Consider the following 24,576-nt stretch of genomic DNA (forward strand, 5'->3'; position numbering starts at 1 on the left):
GCAGACGCGGGCCAAAGGCATACCTAGTCCCATGGCCTGTTTCCCACAGTGGCAAACAGACTCCCCAGTGGAAGCCCATGAGAGGACATGAGGGGGGGTGCCCCCTTGTGCCCCAGAGGGTGTGGCTGGGCTGCCTCTCGGGGACCGTGAGGAGCTCTACTCCAGCATCCTAGGGAATTTTGCAAGGGGTCCTGAGACATATTTCATGGTGCTAGTCTAGCAGCTTGACAATTCGTGTGACTTATCTAGATATTTATCCTCACTTTCCCTAAAGGCTTGAATAGCTTCCAGCATTTCAGCATTTTAATGTAATGACTATGAAACAGCCGTCAAAACAGTGTTGGGGGGGGGATGCCAGTCCTGGCTCCCTCTTCAAGGCCCAGATGAGACCCTGTAATCCAGATGCCCGGAGAGAGATACTGTGTGAGCTCAGCTCTAGGCTGCAGTTGCATTCGTAGCTGTGAGGCAACAGCAACAAATGTTTATGTGCTCTCAGTGTTCCTTCTAAAATATATCAAGGGTTTCTCTGTATCCCACCCCTATTCCAGTCTGGCATCGTTTCATTGACTGTGCCCCCCCCCCAAGCTAAATTCCTTTGCTCACAGCGCCACATCGCAAAGACATGACACTACACGGAATTCCCTCCCCCTTTTTTCAAACCTTGAAGTGCAACTCTGGGGTTCAATCCAAAACAAATGACCTCAGCAGCTCTCAGGAAACTGGTATGGTTAATCAGATTATATATATATATATATGCTTAAAGCAGAATTAAGTTGTAAAACCCAGTGGCTGATTTATGGCTGCAGTCAGCCTTAATTAACATTGATTCCAGGGGAATAGTAAATGTTGAATCGCCTTCACAATTGAGGTTGAACAATACCCTCTCTGGGTGTTGTCCAATTTGTAGCATGATTTACATGGAAGCCAGCCCTTCTTTTCCTGGGGTTATCCCTTTTTCATCTGGTCCTTGGGATGAGTTATATATAATCTGCTGATAGCAACATTTGCTGTCAAATATTCCCCTTGATTTAACGTTGCTCACTACAATGGTCACTATAAATAAGAAGAAAATAAAAGTGTGGAACGAAAACCCAATTTGAGGCTTTGCAGGGACTCCTTGTTCGTGCAATGTGTCATCGCTTGTCCGGGGCCCGTGGCGTTTTTACGAACTGGCCATAATGAAAGTCAGATCAAATGTACAGGCTGTAGACATTTAATCAACAATCACTAGAACTGGACAAGGTATTTAAGAAGCCCTGGCAAACTCAGATTTACTGTCTAAATGTAAATGGTGGGGAGGTATGTCTGTGCAATGGTACTACCTGACACCGAATGCCTAAAACTTTCAAAAAGTGAGTTATTTAAACATAAGGTTGTGCTTGTGAAGCCGCCAGCTGCTGGATTTCAAGATCTGAAACCCTTCCAAGAGTTTGGATGAGGTACTTTATATGGGCAGGAGAGTAAATACTCCAGTTTTACTGCCAATTTAAAGGCGCTCAGTTTACAGTAATGAGCTTGCCTCAACCATCCTTTGTTTATAGAAAGGGGAACAGGAAGAAATGAATGTTAACCATCCACAGGAGCAATTCCTCTAGCCTCCTTTTCCCTGCACCCTGTGCCAGGCTGATGCTTGCTGCTACTGCAGGGCTGTTCTGCAGTATTGCCAACTGTAAAGTGGCTCTGTAGCCAGGCCAGTACAGACCCAGGCAGTGATGGGTGGCATTTCAACAGCATCCTCCAAAATGGCATCAGTGGAACTCATTGCCACAGGGTTTGTAAACAAAAGGATCAGGTGTTAGACTCAGCTCCTATGCGGTCAGGGTCAGTTAGGCAGAGTGAGGCATCTGTGTCGGGCAGCAGGTGGCCAGGAATGGCAGCAGCCTTCCATCATTCTTCCTGAATCTCCTAAGCTAGCCTGCTGCCCCCACATTCAGCGGGGGATGTTGCCCAATCACCAGTTTTGAATTACGATTCAGTAGGCAGTCCAAGTGGGTCTTGCCCACGGAGAGAGAGAGGGAGAGAGAGAGTGTTCCATCTTGGTCTTCATCTCAGGCCACAACATGCCTTCGACTGGCTCTGTGTGCTGCTGAGGCTTGAACAAAGGAAAGGCCCACATCTCTTTGTTGCTTAGACCTGGATGCTTCTGTTGGCGCAGGGAGGACTCCATGGGCAGTGTGGTCACTCCATGGCTGCACTTCTTCCCTTGGCCAGAGCTGGATGAAGGAATGGTGGCTGAACATCCCTTCAGGTCAAAGTACAGTTCACATTCATCATGCGGTTTACCCTGGAGTGCACCATTTTTCTTGCAGGAATAGTGTGGGAAGGAGCAACCTGGTTTGGAACCTGAAGCCCCCTCCTTGCACCTGCAATTTACATGGATGGGGTAAGCTCGCACTGGAGCAAACAGGAGCCCCCCCCCCCCGCAAAGTACATGTGTGAGGGCGATTCTGGATTGAGATGACAGTGGCAGGGGTCCCAAGGCCAGAATCCCAATCCAGATTGGGGGGAGGGGGAGGGGGCACTGACTAGTTCTGCAAGAAAAATTATACCCTCGGGGGTCGGCCTATGCTTAGCATTGTCTGCTGTTTCGCGCTCAGCTTGCCAGTGCAAGACTTGTAGCTTTGGGCTCAGGGCCTAACCCCAAGGTGGCGGATGGGCTTCATAACCAGACAGAGGACAGTGTGGCTCCTGTCCCTTTCCATGGGGCTTGAATGTGTGGAAAGAGTCCCTTCTCCAGCCCTCCTCAACCTGGCGCCCTCCAGATGCTGGTGGATTACAACTCTCACTAGTCCCAGCTAGCATGGCTGTGTTCAGCCTCAGTATGGTACGGCTGTGCTGGCTGGGAATGATGGGAGTTGTAGTCCAGCCACATCTGGAGGACACCAGGTTGGGGAAGGCTGCCAATTGTTGTTGTTGGTTGTTGTTGTTTTTAATGTCTCGTTTGCTCCCATCCTGAAAGGTTGAGCCTTTGCTGTCTTGTTTTGTTATAGCCTGGGAAGTTTGATTTGAACTGGACACTCAGATGGTGGTATCATTCTCCTGGCAATCCTGGGAAAGCATTTTTTTTCTACTCGAACAACGTTGAGGAATTTCGTTTGATGGTGCAGCAAACTGAGAGGCAGACAGATCTGACCCATGCAGGGCATAATCCAGCAGCATGTTCCCTTACACAAGATCACTGCGATGAATGGCACCTTGGCCAGGCCTGCACCAGAAAGCATCCCGCTAGATTGTGACTTGGATTAATTAGTGCATTTGTAATGGGGGGCAGGGAGATATGCCCATCTGGATTTTCCGCCTTGGGCACTGAAACGTTTTGAGCCTGCCCTGCACCTTGGATCAAGGCTACCCTTAATCCCACACAGGGCGTTTCCACCTCAATCAACTTCCTCTTTCCTGGAAGAAGAGCAAAGTTGGAGATGATTTCACATTATGTGGGTGATTCCCATGACAAAAAGGTTTATGCTTTGAGATGCCTGAGCTCCGTGCGGATTTGCCTTCATTCTGGATAGTTGTGCAGCACTGAAGGCTTTAAATCCCCTTTCTGTTGCAGAAGGACTGTTGATGTGGAGTGACAGATGGATTGAGGCTTTCATGTTGATTTTCAGGAGCTGATGGGCTGCCACTTGGGGGTGGCTCACTGCAAAGCATGTCCATGGAGAGTGTGGCAAATCTCTCTCTCTCCTTATCCCAAATCAAAAAGATAGATAGAAATTTTGTATTCCACTCATTCTGAAGCTCCAGGGAATATATTATACTTAAAAAAAAAACTGATGGAGAAGTTGGCACTCTTATCATTTGTAGCAGAATTCAAAGCACATTTATTTAGAAGTAATGCCCCGTTAAGTTAAATGTGATGGTGATTTACTTCCTAGTAATTATGCTTTGGATTCCATCCTTATTTATTTCTAAACCTACTCTGCCGTACTAGTGTGCCTGAAGCAATGGATAAAAGTGCTAAACATTTTATAAATCTTACTGCATTTTCACATTGTTAAATACAATTGATTACAAAGAGCCATTTTCCAAAGATAAGAAGTGCCTTTTGCTAAGACACTTAACAACAAAGTTTGTGAGGACAGTATCACCATCTTAGCAGCTGCAAGTGAAAAACAGCTCTGTTGTTTGGTGGAAGCTGCTTTCTGAATACCAGTGTTTGAGCTTGGCTGTGGAAAGGAAGTGGCAAGGTAACTGAGCAGATCTCCCTCGGGAGGGCCTTCTGGGTTGGGTGCCACCATCAAGAAGGCCCTGCCCTTGAGATCACCTGTCAGTCAGCAAGGACATCCTTTGCTAACCTGATTTTATTTATTTGTTTGTTTATTATTTGATTATATCCCGCCCTTCCTCCCAGCAGGAGCCCAGGGCTGATGCTTTCCAGACATTTTGGCTCCATCAGCCCCAGCCAAATGTGTTGTTGTTCAAAATATCTGAAAGGTGCCCGATTGGCAAAGGCTGAGCAAAAGTGATCAAAGCAAATGAGGAGGCACACACAGCTTTAAGATATCATCTATGGGCTTATCCGCATGGGAGCATTTCTTTGTAGCAAATGCACTGTTTTTACCATCATAATAGATTTGCAAGGTCCACACTTTGTGCTCAATGGTAGCTTCAAATCTGTTGTTTTCCAATCACACAAGTAGGTGTTCCTCTGGGAACAATTAGTGTCACTGTTTCCTTCTGGCTCCACCCTCTAATTTTATATTTGTATTCCCTCTGGTTGCTCAGTTACTGGGCATGTGCAAATATTTTTGACCTGCGGAGTATTTTCACTCCCTCCTGCCCCCCCCCGCTTCCTGAAGTTTGGTGGATGAAAAGAAGTGGGGTCATCTACCCCCTTTCTCCGCTGCCCCTTGCTTTTTCTGAGTTAATTTTTCCCCACTGGAAAAACAAATCAATGTAATATTGATATTTTAAATAAAATATCAATATCGGTGTTGATATTGAGAAAATATTGATATTGATGTTTTTGAGATGATTTTTTTTTTAAAAATCTGCTTTAGATTTTTTAGGGGGGGGAATTGGAAACCAGGCGTGGAGAGATGTTACTTCAAAATTCTCTCCACAAAGATTGAGAATATGAGAAAGAATGATAAAATCCCATGGCAATTCCCATTGCTAGTTAAAAAGAGTGAAGGAAGTTTACTTGGGGAGGAAGGGAGGAAAGAAGGGAGGGCTGCAGCAAACGGTGAAAGGGGGAGGACAGAGCAGTTGGAAGTTGCTGGATAAACCACTGGAAACAAAATGGAACTCACGGGGGAGTTAGGGGGCGGAGAAAGGGGAAGAGCTGAAAGTGACGATTACCTTACTAAAACTCATCGAAGCAAACCCTCTTCAAAGATCTGTGGAGCAGAGTGGAGCCGTATTGTTCTAAACTTTTCATACTATCAGCAGATTGGGTTAGTTGACGGGGGAAGCTGTGTAATAGCTTCTGTTTCCCAGCAACTTCATGTGAATAATGTGAATTAAAGGAGATGTGAGTAGCACCAAACACACAGTAAACCACCGTGTAGGTGAGCCCTTTGTCTCTCTCTCTCTCTCTCTCTCTTTTTAAAATATCCTTTTCCCCCCTCATTCAGATTTTTATCAACAACGAGTGGCAAAACTCAGAGAGTGGGAAACTGTTCCCTGTGTCCAATCCTGCAACAGGAGAGCAGATCTGCGAGGTACAAGAGGCCGAGAAGGTAATGTGTCCTTGGAATTCATCCCCCTTGGCATCTGGCCTGTTCTGCCTCTGGGACGCAGGCAAATAACCAGCTTCATTTTCATCCCCTACATTGGGGCAGGGGGAGGGAGGAGGTGAACTAGCTTGGCAGCAGCCCAGTAGACACTTGTGTCCCAGAGGTGCCGAACTCAGTCCCTGGCATCTCTGGTTAGAAGGCTCAGGCCCCTTCTCTGCCCAGGTGAACCACAGCCAGTCATGGAAGGCAATCTCGGCCTCGAGGGATCAAGGGCCTGGCTCACTATAACGCAGCTTCCTGTGTGATGAAGCAGAACCATTTATCCTACGACTTTTCAGTTGGCGGAGTCGGCCCTAGATAGGAGAGGAGGAGAAATCAGACTCAGGTCACATTTAAAGCAGGATTTATCACACCCAGCCATCCTTCAACATTCACACTTTTCCCAGTTTTGCAATGCAGTTCTCCAACCAAGGTTTAGAAAAATACATATATTAGTGGGAAATGTGCATAAAACTCCATATATTTGTGAAAATAAACACAAAAAATCATTATAAGGAGGAATTGCTTGCAAAAATGTGTACATTAGTCAGAACAGCATACAAAGGTGTTTTTATTAGGAGAAAACCATACTAAAATGCTAACTTTTTTTTTAATTGCAAATTGCTACAGAAATGTGGAGAACTGAATTTAAGATTGGAAAAATGAGAGATGGAGAAATCTTCCAATCCCTAGTGGAGATTAGCTGAGGAGGCTCTAGGGCTGGACAGGGCCCGGTGGCACACACTCCAGACAACACCCCTCCCCACATTGGGGGCAATCAGGGCCGCTGTCCCCGGTACCTGCCAACAGAGAATTGCTCTTCTGCTGCCTCTGAACTTTGCCCCCACAAATGCCTGGCCTCTCTGGCTCCTGGGATGGAGCCCTGGACGCAACCCACTGGGAAGGTCTCCTGCACAAGAATGGCTCCTTGATATGGAGAGGAGTGGGGGGGGCAGCGCTCTGAGATTTGGAGGGGCTTCTCTCCCATTCTGAGTCTGCCCAACTCTGCTGCAGAAAGCATTTGCCCCCCTCTGGGAAAGAGCCCCCTCTGGCTATGTGGCCTCAGGGCACTGAGTAGCATCCTCCTTGAGCGGTCAGTCAGCGATCTCCCAAGTCAGCTTTCTCCAGCCTGGTGCTCTTCAGATGTTTTGGACTACAACTTCCGGCTGGTGTCTTGTTTTACATTTTGTATATTTTAATATGCTGTAAGATGACTTGAGTCTTTTTGACCAAAAAAAAAGCCTTTAAGACATTTGATAAGCTAAACTAATTAACTAAGTAGGTGGTGGAAGAGGATCCTAAACCTCTCTCTCTTTCACTCCCCCGGATTTTCCAAAGGTGATCCCACATGTAATCATTCCTCCATCCCTCCCTCCTCCCTCACTGACTTCGTTTTTCCCCAACAAGGGTTGTTCCTGATGGTGACGTGATGTCCCCTGCCAGTGCTTATACATTTTCCTCACTGAGGTTTCCCCCCCCTGCCCCACTTGACAGCCTGATACAGACAAAGCCGTGAGAGCCGCTCGCCTTGCCTTCTCGCTGGGCTCTGTGTGGAGAAGACTGGATGCCTCAGAAAGAGGACGCCTCTTGGACAAACTGGCAGATCTGGTCGAAAGAGACAGAGCTCTCCTTGCTGTAAGTTTTGCAGTGGAACTGGCAGGGCTGTGGGTGGGGGTGGTCTTTTTTCATAGATAGGGATTGCTAGCTGAAGGAGACCCTTCAAAAATGCTGTTTGATCACCCAGATATGGTATGTGAGTAGCCTTGTTTGATATTTGTGTATGTGTGTGCTAAAAAACCCTTTCTGTTAGGGCTGTCAACAAATTTTTAAAAAATTAGTATGATTTTAGTTGATGTATTCGTTCAGCCATGCTCAGCCTGGAGCCCTGCCGGTGTTTTGGACTGAAGCTCCCATCAGCCCCAGGATCATATTGCCATGCTGGCTGGAGCTGATGGAGATTACAGCTCAAATATCTGGAGGGTGCCAGATTGGCAAAGGCTGCATTAGTTGATTTCATCTGCATAAACTTCCATATGGGAAAAAGCAGTTGTGGCCTGGGGTGTCCTCTCAGTTCTTGATGGGGTGATAGTGCCTAGAGGTCCTAGAGGTCTCCTGGCCACCATTAAAGGGGTCGTTCTTCAGTATGTATCTTGGCTGTGGGTGAAGCAAACTGCTGCCCTGGGAAGTTAATTGCCATGCATACCCCTGAAAGGCTGGTTTGCTTCCTGTCTAGCTTTGGAATATTTCATTCATTCATTTCATTTGCTTAATTTATATACTGCTTTGTAGTTCAACAGAAATCTCCAAGCGGTTTACAAATCCCAATGAAAAGGAATTAATGCAAGAATCAAGATAAGAAATAGACTACAAATCCCACTTTCAAAACCAAACAATGCTAGTACTGCTATGAGCAATAATAAAAGTCCACATTTTAAGTAACAAAATGAAACAAATATCTTTTAAACAAAAAGTACATACAAAAAAACCACATGATACAATCGACAAGATCACTCACCTGCTGTATTTATTTGGGTGAGTTGTGTGTGAGAGCCAGTGCGCTGTAGTGGTTAAGGTGTTGGACTACGGCCTGGGAGACCAGGGTTGGAATCCTCACACAGCCATGAAGCTCACTGGTGACCTTCAGTCACTGCCTCTCAGCCTCAGAGGGAGGCAATGGTAAACCACCTCTGAATACCGCTTACCATGAAAGCCCTGTTCATAGGGTCGCCATAAGTCGGAATCGACTTGAAGGCAGTCCATGTCCATTTCCATTTTGTGCTTTTGCAAGTGGAATCCTAAAAGGGAAGATAAGAAAAGGCAATTAGGGGCTGTTGATGGAGCTTGTGAAGGAGTAGATTTACCATCATCATTATTACGGATTACATTTGTATAGCCACCCATTTGAAAACATTTCCTGGGTGGCTAACGACAAAATATTAAACACACAATGTGCGATAATAATTAAAAACCAACAATAAAAGACGGGGGGAAACCCTTCCTTGCATAGAGGCAGCATAACATAATTTACAGCCCAGATTAAAAACAGTTTTTGAGTGAATGAAAAGGTCTCCACCTAGCACTGAAAAGAGCATCAAGAAAGTGCCAGGCGAGTGTCTCTGGGGAGACTCTCTGCAGCTGAGGTGCCCACTCCTAAAAAGGCCTTCTCCTTGGCAACCACTTGCCTCACGCCACTTGAGTAGTGAAACCAGAGAAGAAGCTGACAGCCAGCCAGGAAGGGCCACCATAGCTCCGTATTCAAGCATCTGCTTTGTGTGCGGAAGGTCTCAGGTTCAGCTTCAGGTAGGGCTGGGGAAAGACTCCTGTCTGAAACCTGGGAAAGCACCCACCAGTCAGTATAGACCAGAAGTAGCCAATCCGGTGCCCTCCAGCTGTTGTGAGACGACAGCTCCCATCATCTCTGACCGATGACCATGCCTGCTGGGACTGATGTGAGCTGGACTTCAGCAACATTTGGAGGGCACCATGTTGCTTACCTCTGGTTTGCCTTTGATGTAAGGCAGCTCCCCATGTTCCTGTGGTGACAGACATGGACATCCCTGGTGTGGTGACTGGCTCTGAGGCTTTAGCACCCAGGGGGAGCTGCAAGTTCAGGAACTGAGTGGCACATGCCCCCGGATCCTCGGCAACACGCAGGAGATGCTATGAACTTCCTGAAAAGACACATGGATGTCAAAGAGATTGTTTGTCTACTCTGCATTGATCCCAAGTGCAGGTTGCAGGGAACAAGAGATTGAAAAACTGAAGCATTAAAATCATACCCATGTAGACAAAATGCAAGTGTTGGACCAGCCTGGTACCCTTCAGATGTTTTGGACTGCAGTTCCGATCAGCCCTAGCCTGCAGGACTGTGTTCCCTTCAGCCCCAGTTGTGCTGGCTGGGGCTGATGGGAGATGAAGTTCAAAACATCTGAAAGGCAACAGGCTGGCCAAGACTGGCTTAAATGGACCCCTTGCTTGCTTAACTTCTCCCTTCACAGAGGGACCTTGCTCTGTGTCTGGGCTAGGGATGGGCGAGAATTTTGGTTCAGTTCACATTTCAAGCCGGATTTATCAAATTCACACTTTCTGAAACAATATGAGAACTGAAACACAGCCATCCTTTGAAATTTGCACTTTTTTGAATTTTTGCAATGTAGTTCACCAACCGAACGTTTGCAAAAAAGTATATGTTAGGGGAAAGTGTGCATGAGAATGAATGTATGAGTGAAAATAGATCAAATGCATTATATGATGAGAAATAGCTTGCAAAAATGTGTACATTAGTCAAGACTGCCTACAAAAAGGTGTTTATTAGGAGAAATTTGCACTAGAATGCTGGAGGATTTTCAGGAGAATTGAAAAAAGAATCACAGATTGCTACAGAAATGTGGAGCACTGAATTTACGATTGGAAAAATGAGACACGGAGAGGACGGAAATGGTCAGATCCATCCATCCCTAGTTTGGGCGGAGGGAGGTCAAGGTAGATCCAAGCTTGCGGATCAGCTATTTTGACTCTCTCTCTCTCTGCCACCCAGATGTTGATCTCCAGTTGGGAGAAAAGCCCTCCCTCACGGCTGGGGTCAGCTCTTAAGTTTAGGCTATATATGTCAAAGCAGCTCCAATGGCGTGCACTCAGATGGCCGCTAGAGGGGCAGGAGTTCTGACACGAAGTCCTTTCAGCACACCATCTCCTTTGCAGATGCAGGCGACTGTATTCTGCATTAGCAAAAGCTTCTGTACAGTCTCCAAGGGTAGCACTGCAGACACAGGGCATTGATATGCAGACCTTCTTGCAGATGTATAGCTTCTCCCACTCTAGCTCTGTGGGGAGAAAGGTGTGCCAGAGACAAACTGGAAACTACAGAAGCTGGGACTAATGACCCAGCTGGAACTGTATATGTTCAGGCTCCAGCATAAAGACGAATGGTCAGTGCGTGCACATTCATGCGCTCATTTCCCCCTCACTTCACTGGGGAGTTCATGAGAGATGTCTTGGGTGGATTGGGTGCTCAGTGGGTTGCACGTAGATCGAAGGCTAGAGGTTGCTGACCACCCTTGCTAAAATAATAATGGGTGAACCTGTTTAAAGGCACTTCATTTCTCCCCTCCTGTATGCCAAACGGAATGCTGAACTGCAGAGTTCAGGCACGATGCGGAAGAGCACATGTGGTTGGCCCTGACACGGTGGCATACTTAATGTTATTTTCCACATGTCAAGTGCTTTGAACTAAGCCGGCAAACATCTTAATTCCAGCTTTGTCAACACTTAAATCATCTTACCACCAGCGTATGCTGTAAAATCGCCACAGGGAGAAGGGAAAGGCTCAGCAAATCAAGTCAGCTCTCTGCCTGTCGCTGGATTTGCGGTTCCTGAGCCAAATTCTTTATTGAACGGAGTCCACCACCTGCAATGCCATTGGCCTCACTTGCAGGATGAGGAGGCAGGGAAAAATATGGCTCTTGCCCTTCTGTATATCAATGGGATTTATGGCTCACATACATTTGTGCGTTAGATCTGCTTTCACGGAAGCATTTCCCCTGCTTGGAGCTATGGTGGGTAGATAATCGCTCTTAAGAGTGATTTAAGTGATCTTGGTGGAAATTTTATGGGGCTGCATAAGAGGATCTTCAAGGTTTTTTTTTTTTAATGGGAGTATCCCCTTAATGAAGGGCCCGTGGCTTGTTTCGCTAGGGCTCAGAGCCTTGCTAGCAAAGAGCAGGATAATTTGATGGCAGTAAATATAAACAGGCTGTACACTGTAGATATCTCTTGCCTCAGCAGGAGTCTTGGCAGCCATGGCAAGATTCCTTAGAGGCTTTTTCCAGATCTCTCATGTGCAGTGGTGTAGCAGAGGGGGAACACGGGAGAGCAGCTCTGGACTTGTTAAAAGAGCAGGAACGATGACATCATCTGCCAGAGTGCCAGGGCAATTGACGGACCCCTCCTTGCTTGGGCAAATCAATGAAGTGATAAGGAGGCTTTCAGTTTTTTTGGAACAAGTTAGAGGGAAATCAGAGGATAAGGAAAATAATCAAGCCGAGGCTGAATACTTCTTTCCTTTTCTTTAATGTGATTCCTACTTCATGCAAGCAATTTAAATGCAACACTTCTTTGCAAGATTGTTTGCCTTTCTAATTAAAAGCTAAGCTTTTATTTCATCTGGCTGAAGATCTTTGATTAAAACTCAATGTGTTTTTTAAATTGAATCAAAAGTCAGAAGCAGGCACCACTGAGCTCAATGGAGTTTAGGATTGCAGTCACAGTGATCGTAATAGACAGGGTATTGTTGTTGTTATTATTATTTATTTCTATCCCGCCTTTTGGCCAGAAGGCCCTCAAAGTGGCTTACAAAAAATCGACACAAATATAGAAATACATATGAATAAAAACAGTACAATTTATAAAAATTAAATAACAAGGTAATAACATTATTAAAAAGCAACAATGACAACTTTCTATGAAAATACAATGTGAAAATGAAAATGGAAATACAATATTACAAATACAAATGAAAATACAGTATTATGCTCTTTACTGCTGCTCTTTGGGGGGTGCACACAATAATGAGTCAGGACAGCATTTTGGTCTCTATTTGGGGGCGGGACCACAGAGGCTGTTAAGAGGAGCTCAAAGCTTGCCACTGCTGGCTCCTCTTTCTGGATGCTGCTTCTTCAGAGAGGGTTCTGGCCAGCTTCCGGTCAGCGTTCTCATTAATATAGCAGGGCCTACAGACAGGAGGATTGGGATTTTCATCTTGGCCCTGATTAAGGAACCTCAGGTGTGCGTGGCTGACCTGAGCACAGTGGCAAAGGTGGCCATGCCTTGTAGGGAAGGGGAGGCACATCTCTCAAGGAGCAGATGTTGGCTCCTGTCTCCACTTGGATGGGGGAGAAATGTGGGTGTATGGGGCACACACAGTCTTCTGGGAAGTTCTCCCACATGAGCCGCCTTGCGATTACTCCTGTGGGGAAGGAGTTTCTTTCTGGGCTCCACTTCCAGCTATAGCACTGAACCTTGGCAAGCGCCATTGAGGCACCCATTTATTCCAGAAGATATGCAGACGTTTCTGTCTTCTGTGTAGCTGTGTCCCCCCCCCAGTCTGATTGCCAGTGCCTCAGAGGGTGCTGGGGTCCCAGTTGAGACGTCACAAGGGATTTGGGGGGGTGCCCTTCAGATCACATGCTGTTCATTGACACTTCTAAAAATGTTGCTGCATCAGCCTTTGCATGCAGCTGGACCAGCCTCAGCTTTCAGAGGCACTTTGGTGAGTCTCCAGAGGACGTTCTGCTGCTGTGGAGAGTGGCTCTGCACCCTCCCTGTTACCATCATCAGGCATGGCTCAAGAATGCACTCTTCTTTGATCTGTCCTTTGTGATCTCTGGCAACTTGTTTGGGCCTTGATGGGTCAGAATCCAGCCACTTGGCTCATGTGCCGAGATCCAAAAAAGGCAGCATTTTTTTATTGTTAACAGCCATTTTGTGCTGCCCTGCCTTTAAACAGGAAATGGTTGTGATTGTTGCTTCCTTCTGTCTGCTTTGTCCTCCAGACCATGGAGTCGCTGAACAGTGGGAAGCCCTTCCTACAGGCCTTCTACGTTGACCTTCAGGGCGTCATCAAGACATTGCGGTATTATGCCGGCTGGGCAGACAAAATTCATGGGGCGACCATTCCTGTGGGTAAGTCAGTCCCTTTGAAGCAGGAGCCCCTGCCTACTGAGGCATGACTCTCCTGGTGTTTTATTTGTCTCACAAAGAGCCCGAGGGCATCTCTATAGCTATGAACTATGATGGCAGATTTAGGGAGCCTCATGTTCACAGACAGTGTGTGACATCTGTTGCTCTGAGAGAGATGTTGCTGCCTCCCACTGCAAGCCCTTCTTGTGGGCTTTCATGAGGCATCTGGGCTGGCACTGCAGGAAGCAGGATGCAGGGGTAAACAGACCTCGGACTTGATGGCTTCCATGTTTGGAAACAGTGTGCCTCGGAATGCCAGTTGCTGTTATATCAGCATGCCTCAGAATGCCAGTTGCAGGGTGCAAGAGCAGGAAATGACCACATGTCCTGCTTGTTGCGAGAAGGCAGTCTGCTTCCCCGCCCCCCCATTCCATGATCTTGGATGCCACATCTCTTTTTAGGAGGACAAAAGCCAAAGAGCAGCTCTACTCAGTTGTGTTGCAGAAACTTTGCCACACAGCCAGAGACCTGAGCATCAGTTGCTGCCTGCAATTGATTGCAATTGGATGGCATCCAAAAACGTGCAAAAGAATCTCCCCTATTGTGTGTGTGTGGATCTGTGAATGTCTGGTGTCCCTCGGGCCTCTCAGCTGTGTTCTAGACCCCCTCCCCCGGGTCAGTGGCTGTGAAAGGGACTGAAAAGGTCTGACGGAGCAGTTGCTTCACTTGACATCTCTCGCAGAACATAGTTGCCCAAAGCGCCCAAGTAAAGGGAGGGAATGGGAGTCTCGTTTATTGCCGGCTCAAGCAGCAGCCAGAAGACCAGCCAGCCGCCTTTCGCTTCAGTCTCTCCAGTGGACTCGATTCCAGAGTTTCCATGCTGTTGATGGAATGTGGCCGATTCAGTGCCTGGCTGCTTTGCTGCCATGGATCAAGGGGAGTTTGTTTCACAGAAGCGCTGGTTCTTTTGGGGGGACTTACAGCTTTCGGAGGTTTCTGTTGTCTCACCAAATGTCCTCCCCTCAGCCGCACTGAGTAATAGTCTAATATTGCACACAAAAGTAAGGACAACAAAGGCCAGCATGAAACATGACACGGGGCCTTTCTTAGTTACTCCAGCAGCTAATTTAGTTGATTTAGAGGGGGCTGGGGGGGGGGAGAGCAAGAGCGAATGAATTTAGAAGGCCGGCGGCTTAGTCTCGAATAGAAGTACAAATAAAGTCACTGTAGGTGACTACAGAAGATAAGCCCCCCATGAATGACTCCCGTAAAGGAGAAACCAGGCACAGAAGAGATCAATGTCCAGATGGTTGCCGTGGTCATAGCTGGACATTCCCGACCCAACCTGTGTTGTGTGTTGTCAGGCAATTACTAACATCCCTCTCCCATTTGAATGAAGAGCCGTAGCTTTGAGATGCATGAAATAAGATGGAATTCTCACTGAGCATGTGCAAAGTGCCTGAGAAATTGGCCACCTAACCAGGGCATCAGGTCAGCTTCGACATGAGCACAGCTTCTCCTGTTTGGATTCACAGCTCTCCCCGAGGCGTTGCCTCCTTGGTGGTATTCAATATGTGCCCTTTTTGGAAGTATTTGCTGCCCCACAGATTCCATTGTGAGTTTTCCCCACCCAGAAAACATGTCATTGGCTGCCTGCTGGCTGGCAGAGGATGGGAAACATGCCACATGATGGCCCCAATCCATGCGGCAATTTGCTTCATCTCGGGAGGTTACTGTGCAGCAAGATGCAGGCAAGGCAAAGGTACGATGCTCCTTTCCCCTTTAAATTCATATTAAACCAATCCGCTGAAAATGCGAAAAGTGAAGGAAGAACCATCTCCGCTTCGCTGCGTTCCTGCATGTAGGTGCTTTGCTCCAATGTTTTTTGCTGGGCGGGTGGATCATCACTTTCAACTACTCCCCTTTTTCTGCCCACTAAAGTCTCCATGAATTCCATTTTGCTTCCGGCGGCTTAACCAGCCACTTCCGGTTGCTCTAGCCTTCCTTCCCCCCTCTTCCCCCCCTTAAGTTCCTTCCCTCGCTTCTTGAAACCAGCAATGTGCTCGATTTCCATGTTATTTAACGATACACTCCATTTCTACCGTCAATGTGACAGAAGGGATGTGCACAAACACATGTCTCCCCCTATAGAAATTGCATTTTGTATGTACGTAATAAAAAATGGAGGGGTTACTATAAATATATCAGGAGGAAATGAAACTGAGAAAAAAGTTTTTAGTGTCAATTGCACCTCCTGGCTCTCCCAGTTTCAGCATGCAATTGACAAGAAACAATGAAACTGACAAAAAAAACCTCCCCTTCATTAGCAATATGGATACTCCGGAGGGAGTAAACATGTAAATTTGGGGGTGGAGCCACAAGTAAACAGCTATACCAAACCTTTCCAGAGGAACGCCAATTAGTGTGAATGGAAAACAGCGGATTGGAAGGTAGGACGTGTGAACCTTGCAAATCTATTGTGATGGCAAAAGCTGCGTCTTTATTGCAAAGTTCAGCTCCCGTGTGAATGAGCCCGTAATCTCCATGCTGGGAAAAGGTTCATCTGCTCTGTTTCCCTTTGTGTCAGGCTGGCTGCTGCTAAAGGCACAGGAGCAGGGCTTCAGCCACTGTTTCCTGTCTGCAGCGGGGGAGCAGTTGTGGGCATTTGTCTAAACAGAAAGATCCTGCGAGGGAAAGAAATGGCTCCCTGAAAGGCCAGTCTCCCAAATCTCCCTTGGTAGGCTAGTTGTGAGTGGGGCACTCTAGGTGTGCTCAGAAAGCATATCTTCCTTGTTCTTTTTTTTCACATGTCAAGAAAGATTCTTGAGCTGATCCCTGGCTCGGGCTTTGCTTTAGGGAAGGCCAGTGGGAGGGAGAGCACACGCCTGCAGAAGATCTTGGGTCCAGTCCTCAGCATCTCCAGGTAGGGCGGTCTGAACCCTTGGAAAGCTGCCTGGTAGACAATCCTGAGCTAGAGGAACCAATGGCCTTACTTGAGAGTAGGCTGCTTTGTCTGTTCTGATGCTTTCTATCAAAGGGAATTTTAAGGGAGCAAAATGGACACTCCTTGCCTAGGGACACCCTGTTTCAGTTCTGATTCTTTCAGCTAGAACCGTTTTCTGTGGCTTACTTAGGGTCATGGTTAATCCATCCTGGCTGCAACCTTCTTTCATTGAGTACATGTGAAAGCCCTCTCTAAAAATGCCAAAGAGAATCCAAACAAGAACCACAAATGTTATTGATTCTTTTCTACACCATGTTAAAATAGGATCGTTTTCATTGCTGTGGCTTTTCGAAGGTTTATATGGAAACAGTAAAACTTTCAATCTTGCCTGCTCAGTTTCTGAGCACAGGCGGCCCCTAGCTCCGGAAAGATCAATGTTTAGGCAAAGTGGGTTGTTTCTGTCAAACTTCGTTTTTCTGGTATCACAAATGCTAGTTTTACAGCAGGTGTTGGGCAGGCAGGCAACTTAGGGATGTGACTCTCCGGCTTTAATCTCTAGCCTCTGCATACCAAAAGGGAAATCTAATAAACAGGTCTGTAAAATTCCACCGTAATTGCAAGTGCTGAATGCTGGAGGGTGCTGAAAAATGGCTGCTCTCTCAGAGTCTGGCTGTGGTTTTGGAAATCTGTGTGCAAAAGAAGCCTCTCGCTGTTTGTATCTGATCAAATTAATTTGTGCTCTCCTGACTTCGTTTGGGCCTCTGCTCCCCAGGCGTGAAGAGGGCAGCAATGATAAGAACCAGTGTGTGGCCCTGACTTGCCCCTGAGCCAAACCTTCCGAAACCACAATGGAATGGTGGGCTTGTTAACAGGCTGCCTAAAACCAACAACTACAGCAACAACAAAACCACAACCCAATAGCGGGCAGCCTACACTAACTAGTAGAGGCCATTGCATGGTGAGAAAAAATGGAAAAAATGGACAGCCTTCAAGTCGATCCCGACTTATGGCGGCCCTATGAATAAGATCCTCATGGTAAGAGGGGGTTTACCATTGCCTTCCTCTGAGGCTAGTCCTCCCTAGCTGGCTTGGGCCTGCTCAGCTTGCCACAGCTGCACAAGCCAGCCCCTGCCTTGTCCACAACTGCCAGCTGGGGGGCAACTGGGCTCCTTGGGACTCTGCAGCTTGCCCACGGCTGCACAGGTGGCAGGGCACATAACCCCTGAGCCACTCACTGTGGGATGATCTTTAGCTGGCCCTTGACATCCAGGAGACACGAGCGGGGATTTGAACTCACAGACTCTGGATTCCCAGCCAGGCTCTCCTCCCACTGTGCTAGACCAGCTGTTCATGGTGAGAAAAGCCACCGACCAAGCAAATAACACTGCCCTGTAATATGGATTGCTTCTTTTGGTTCAGTGCCCAGTCTGGTGCGTCCACACTGCGTATTTAGAGTGGCGTTGTGAGAATGCTGGGCTTTCTTCGGCCACTCTTTACAGGGCATCCACATGCTGCCCTCACCCTCATGTGTTTCCCCCCCTCAGGATTCAGTCATATGCTGGCAAATTTAGGTTGCATAATTCAAGTAGATTAGGCTCTTTTGTGCAACAAGCCTATTCCCCCCTCCTCCCCCCCGAACTTTGTGTGGTAAAAAAAGCAATGTGGGAAATGCACTGGAGAATGTGAGAGAAAACAATTGCTTGATGCAGTGTTGTATAACCTTCTTCCAAACAAATCAGAATACATGCCAGTGTCACAGAACCTCCCCACCGATTTCGTGAAAACAAATCAGGATGAATGTTCAATGAACAGGTCATCTGAAACGGCCCTCAAACCACAGAAAGTCCCACTTTTCTCAGACGCACAGATGCCTTGAGCGACACTCTGCCATCTTTTTCCAAGGCGGGGTTTTGACATGGCCAGAGTTGTACAGGGGAAAGTAACACACATTGTTTGTTTGTTTGTTTATTTATTTATTTATTTATTAATTATTAGATTTATATCCCGCTTTTCCTCCCAGTGGGAGTCCAGGGCTGCTTTTATATTAATTATAACCTTTGTGGGAGGGGCACAATTTGAGGACTTTTTAAAATCAATTTTTAAAAATGCTTTTGCAACTGTAATTTTTCCAAAAAAAATTGAGGATAGGTATAGCATTACACCATAATGCAATAATGTTAATTTGGTCGGGGGGGGGGCGGGGATGAGTTTTTTAAAAACCTTTCCATCACCATCATTAATCCTGTTGCCAAAATACTATAGTTCTATAGTTCTAAGGGGTGCTTAGCACTATAACACCATCATACCAACATTATCTCTCTTTCATTAGAAAAATTATAGCCAGAAAAACATTTTAGCCCTAATGAAAAGTTCAATTAAAAAGTAATGGGATTATAAAATGGTACCCACCACAAGTGTTCTGGTGAACATGTGCTGAATGGCAAATGGCCCCATGGCGCACAGCTGCGACATCATGTCCACTCAGGTGGATGGAACATTGTGGGGAAAACACACCCAGAGAGGATAAAAGAATATTCCTGGTAGAAGCTTACAATGGAAGAGCAATGATTAGGTGATGCTAGGAACAAACCAGCTGTCTGGAAGCAGCCCCCCCCCAATAAATACAAATAAATGTATTTATTACAGAATGTTTGGAGATGAACCATCGTTCCGACCCTGCTCTGCGTGCAAAAGCTCACAGGTTCCATCTTTGGCATCTCCAGTTTAAAAAAGGGTCAAGTACCCGGCGATGCAAAGGAAAGGCACTGGCTTTTTAATCTGCCCCAAGCTGGTGCCCACTCAATGTTGCTGGACTCCACCTCCCATCAGCCCCAGGGTCACACGGCCTTGCCGGCTGGGGCTGATGGGAGTTGGGGCCCAAAGCATTTGGGGGACACACCAGGATTGGGGAGGATTGGGGAGGCAGCACTTGGGCTGAGATTGGGCAAGGGTCTGACTCAGTCTCACTGGGCATTGCCCAAGAGGGTTTCTGGCTGCATTATACCTCTCATCTTCTTTAAAAGTCAAATTTCAAAAGGAGTGCCTGCATCTTTTCAGAAATGTTTTTCTTTCCTTTTGTTGACTTCTTAAAAATCAAAGCTTCCATTCTTTTTAGAGGTGAAATGGGAGAGGGAAATGTTTTCAGTTCTCAACATTGCAAACAAAAAAAAAATAGTGTCCAACTGACCTGCCAGCCATCTTTCCTGTTGTCTCAGAAACAGGAAAGGAAGTGAAAACAATCCCCAAATCATTATTTCTTGTGATTTAGAAGGCTTTTGTGCTGTTCCAGGAATAGACTCAGGTTGCCCAGTTCCCAAATGAGATTATTGCAGCAGAATAAGCTTCCAAGTGCCCCCTGTTCCAAGTCTGATAATGATGTGTGATCTGAGCAGACGTGTTCGAGATGATCTTGAATTAGGATTTCCTCATGGCAGGACTGGGGATTTGTATTGCACACAAAAAGACAGGCCCCGTCCTCTCACTAGAATGTTTTCTTTTTGTCTCCTCTGTCGGGCCTTGTCCTCATTAGCCACTCGTTTCTCCTTCTCCCCTTCTCCTCTTTCATCTAACTGCTTCTTCTTATCTGGATCCCCTTCACCGATCAGTGGCCTGTCTTTATGAGTCTCCTCTGAGGGCCTTGAAAACATCACTACGAGCAAAAGCAAATCCCAGCTGGTCAGTCTGGGACTTACACTGATTTCCCCCCCCCACCCTCTTTGTTTGGAGCAAAGAGAACTGGGGGGGGGGGAGAAATTCATCCAGCCAGGGAAGGGGCTTGTTTCTAATCAAAGCCAAGTTGAAAACGATGTTTAGAAACCAGGATGCTTTCTGGATTCATCCATTTATCATGGCCAGATGTTTGCACAGATGCCTCCCCAAAATGCAACCAGCTGCCACTAAATTTCGAAGCGTCTGTCCCTCGCTAGGCATAGTCTTGCAGCGGTGCTGCCTGGATTGAATGGAGTGACCCATCCAAAGCCTATTGGGGAGCACCTGGGATCCCCAAAACTCATTGGGAGGGAGGACATCAAGGAACTAAATATCGGAAGGCTCCTGTGTGCCCAAGAAGGTCTGTCCAAACAGGCAGGAGGCTGCCCACTGCAACTCTCCATGAGTTTCACCGTTCTTCCAGCTAGGTTTTGCTGGGGGCACGGAGGAGGTGCTGCTCTGGTCTGATGGGATCGCTGATTTTTCTCAATGGGGATGAGCAACTTGCCCCTGAGGAGAAGGTGGCATGTTCTTTCTCTGTATGCATTTGTTGCTTCTGGCCATGAAGCATTCCTAGATCAGTGGCTCATGTGGAAACATAGCAGATTCCTCTGGGAGAGGAAGACTTCCCTGTCCACAAGATATGGGCACGGCCAGCTGCTCGCTCAGATGGCTTGAAAGGGCGAGGAAGTGGCCAATCAACAGAGGGAACTCTTCAGAGGCACCTCCCTCTCAATGTCCGTTTCCAGGAGACAGCCAACAGGGAGAGCAGTTGCCTGCCTGCCCTGCGAGGGACTTCCCTGTGGGGCACTGCCTGGCTGGGGTGGGAGCAGGAATCTCGACTGAATGGCCCCTGGTGCTGACCCCTTCTTTAGGTCCTCAGGACCCCGCAATAAGAACAAAAGGGGGGGTACGGCCCTGATGACGACACATACTGCTGCTATCCCAGCTGCTCTTTTGGGGGTCCCTGGAAAATCCCGGTCCCTTTTTTGCCCTTGGGGGGATTGGAGGGGAGGGACTTTTAAAGAGGCTATTAGTGTGCATGTATGTTGCACATTGGAGGTCATCACATTTTAGCCCCCCAAAGATGAAGCCTTTGAGTAAGGAGGAGATGCACTTTGACTCAAGGGCACGCACCTGAACACTTCTGCTATCCTTCCAGCATGCAAAGGCTGCTGAATTTGGCAGCTGTTTGCTAAGTGCACCCGGATTCAGTGGGAGATTAAACACCCTGTTAAGCTTTCATACTGTTCTAAGTGTGTGTGTGTGTGTGTGCTTCTGCTGTCAGTGGAGGGTGGGCTGATGCAAAGTGAATGAATCATCTGTGGACAGCCAGCAAAGCTTTCACTCAGCAATGGGAAATAGCCCCAAACTGGAGAGAGATTCATGATGGGTACCCCTTCTCTTCACTAGTTGGAAGCCATGGGGGGAGGGTGCAGGGAGACTGATGATGTGGATCAGAATGACAACAATGCTGGGCAGAAATAACAACACCCCTGCCATTTTTTGTCAGTGAACACCCCCCCAACCCACTCACCCCCGTAACTGGTATTTACCAAAGTGTAAAGAGATGGGAGAGCCAATTGTTGATCCACTTGTTGATCTTGTCTAGTTTGGTCCCATGTAGGATTTAAAGGGGATTTAAATAAACTTTGTGGAGGAGGGGAAAGCTATCAGTGGTTATTAGTCACGAGAGCTGTCTGGAGCCTCCATATTCAGAGGAAGTCTACCTCTGACAGACTCTTGCCTTTAAGCCCTGCTTGTGAGCTTCCTATATTTATATTTATTTTTAAAACTTATATACCGCCCGACTAGCAATAGCTCTCTGGGCGGTGAACATAGATACAATAAAATACAATATAATACAAAACATCAGTCTAAAATCAAATTTCACAATCTAAAAACAGCAAAGGCTAAAATCAAATTACAAACATTACAATCATTAACAAAAAATTAAAATGCCTCGGAGTAGAGAAAGGTTTTAACCTGGCGCCGAAAGGATGATAGTGTCGGCGCCAGGCGAACCTCCTCAGGGAGACTATTCCATAGTTCGGGGGCCACCACTGAGAAGGCCCTTGATCTTGTCACTGCCCTCCGGGCCTCCCTATGAGTCGGGACCCGGAGGAGGGCCTTCGTAGCAGACCGTAGTGTACGAGCCGGTTCATAGCGGGAGAGGCGTTCCGACAGATATTGAGGTCCCGCGCCGTATAAGGCTTTATAGGTTAATACCAACACTTTGAATTTGGCCCGGAAGCGTATTGGAAGCCAGTGCAAGCGGGCCAAAACAGGTGTTATATGGTCAGACCGCTTCGTTCTTGTTAGCAGTCTGGCCGCCGCATTTTGCACCAGCTGTAGCTTCCGAACCGTCTTCAGAGGTAGCCCTACATAGAGCGCATTACAGTAATCCAAACGTGAGGTTACCAGAGCATGTACTACTGATGTAAGATCCTCCTTACTCAGGTAGGGACGTAGCTGGGCTACCAATCGAAGTTGGTAGAACGCATTCCGTGCCACAGAGGCTACATGAGCCTCAAGTGACAGGGAAGAGTCTAGAACAACTCCCAGACTACGAACCTGTTCCTTAGGGGGAGTGTAACCCCATCCAGGACAGGATATGTATCCACCATCTGATTGGAAAAACCATCCACCAACAGCATCTCAGTCTTATCAGGATTGAGTCTCAGTTTGTTAGTTCTCATCCAGTCCATTGTCGCGTCCAGGCAACGTTTCAGCACATTGACCGCCTCACCTGAGGAAGATGAAAAGGAGAAGTAGAGCTGCGTGTCATCAGCGTACTGGTGACAACGCACTCCAAAACTCCTGATGACCGCACCCAATGGCTTCATATAGATGTTAAAAAGCATGGGAGACAAAACCGAACCCTGCGGGACCCCACATTGGAGTACCCACGGTGTCGAGCAATGTTCCCCAAGCACTATCTTCTGGAGACGGCCTGCCAAGTAGGAGCGGAACCACTGCCACGCAGTGCCTCCAACTCCCAACTCCGCAAGCCTCTCCAGAAGGATACCATGGTCGATGGTATCAAAAGCCGCTGAGAGATCAAGGAGAATCAACAGAGTTACACTCCCTCTGTCTCTCTCCCGACATAGATCATCAAACAGGGCGACCAAGGCCGTCTCAGTGCCGAAACCGGGCCTGAAACCTGATTGAAATGGATCTAGATAATCGGTTTCATCCAATAGCGCCTGGAGCTGGTCAGCAACCACTCGTTCCAAGATCTTGCCGAGATATGGAACATTTGCCACTGGTCTGTAGCTGCTGAAATCCTCTGGGTCCAGGGAAGGCTTTTTCAGGAGTGGTCTCACTGCTGCCTCCTTCAGACAGCCAGGGACCACTCCCTCTCGCAAGGAGGCATTTATCACTTCCCTGGCCCAGCCAACTGTTCCCTCCTTGCCAGTTTTTATTAGCCAAGAGGGGCAAGGATCTAGTACCGAAGTGGTTGCACGTACCTGTCCAAGCACCTTGTCCACGTCCTCGAACTGAACCGACTGAAACTCATCCAACAAAACATGATAAGACTGTGCACCAGACACCTCACTAGGGTTAACTGCTATAAAATGAGAGTCTAGGTCCCGACGAATGCGTAAGATCTTATGCTGGAAGTGCTCAGCAAACTCATTGCAGCGGGCCACCGAAGTATCTACAGTGTCCTGAAGGCCTAGATGGAGTAGCCCTCGGACAACTCTAAAAAGCTCCGCTGGGCGGGAGAGAGATGCCTTAATAGTGGTGGCGAAATATTGTTTTTTCGCCGCCCTCACCGCTCCTATATACCGCTTGGTGAAAGCACAAACCAGCGTATAGTTGCATTCATCAGGAGTTCGTCTCCATCTCCGCTCAAGCCACCTCCTATTTTGCTTCATCGCCCTCAACTCTGGAGTATACCAAGGAGCTGAATGAGCTCTGCAAAGGAGAGGGCGCGCAGGAGCAATCGTGTCGACAGCCCGGGCCATCTCCGCATTCCACAGATTAACCAGGGCTTCAACAGGAGCGCCGGTCCTATCAGCCGGAAAATCCCCCAGAGCCCTTTGAAAACCTTCAGGATTCATTAGTCTCCGGGGGCAGACCAATTTAATAGGTCCCCCACCCTTGCGGAGGGAAAAGGTCGCTGAAAGTCTAAACTTCAGCAAGCAGTGATCTGTCCATGACAAAGGGAGAGATGTAAAACTCCCCACATCCAGATCACTATCCCCATGTCCAGTAACAAAAATAAGGTCGAGTGTATGCCCCGATATATGTGTTGGGCCACTAACATATTGGGACAGCCCCATGGTTGTCATGGAGTCCATGAAGTCCTGAGCCACCCCAGACAAAGTAGCCTCGGCATGAATGTTGACATCCCCCAGTACTAATAGTCTAGGGGATCTCAACAATACCTCTGAGACCACTTCCGTCAACTCAGTTAAGGAAGCCACTGGGCAGCAAGGTGGGCGGTACACCAAAAGGATTCCTAGTCTGTCCCTCTGGCCCAACACAAGGTGCAAACATTCCAGACCAGTAGTTGTATGGACA

General features: G+C 47.4%; 1 protein-coding gene across 4 annotated transcripts in view; it reads left to right on the forward strand.

Moving 5' to 3' along the window:
- Positions 1-24,576, forward strand: part of ALDH1A2 (aldehyde dehydrogenase 1 family member A2) — a 94,764-nt gene that overhangs the window by 30,653 nt on the left and 39,535 nt on the right. For 2 of the 4 annotated variants that reach the window (XM_061595171.1, XM_061595172.1), the window contains exons 2-4: positions 5,577-5,681; positions 7,212-7,352; positions 13,268-13,397. In XM_061595171.1, coding sequence (XP_061451155.1) covers positions 5,577-5,681; positions 7,212-7,352; positions 13,268-13,397 — 376 coding nt within the window. Of the gene's footprint in view, positions 1-2,309; positions 2,384-2,990; positions 3,435-5,576; positions 5,682-7,211; positions 7,353-13,267; positions 13,398-24,576 lie in introns of all 4 variants that reach the window. The other 2 variants (XM_061595174.1, XM_061595173.1) reach the window with 2 other exon arrangements.

The sequence above is a fragment of the Rhineura floridana genome, chromosome 14 (genome assembly GCF_030035675.1).
Source record: "Rhineura floridana isolate rRhiFlo1 chromosome 14, rRhiFlo1.hap2, whole genome shotgun sequence".
Lineage (NCBI taxonomy): Eukaryota > Metazoa > Chordata > Lepidosauria > Squamata > Rhineuridae > Rhineura > Rhineura floridana.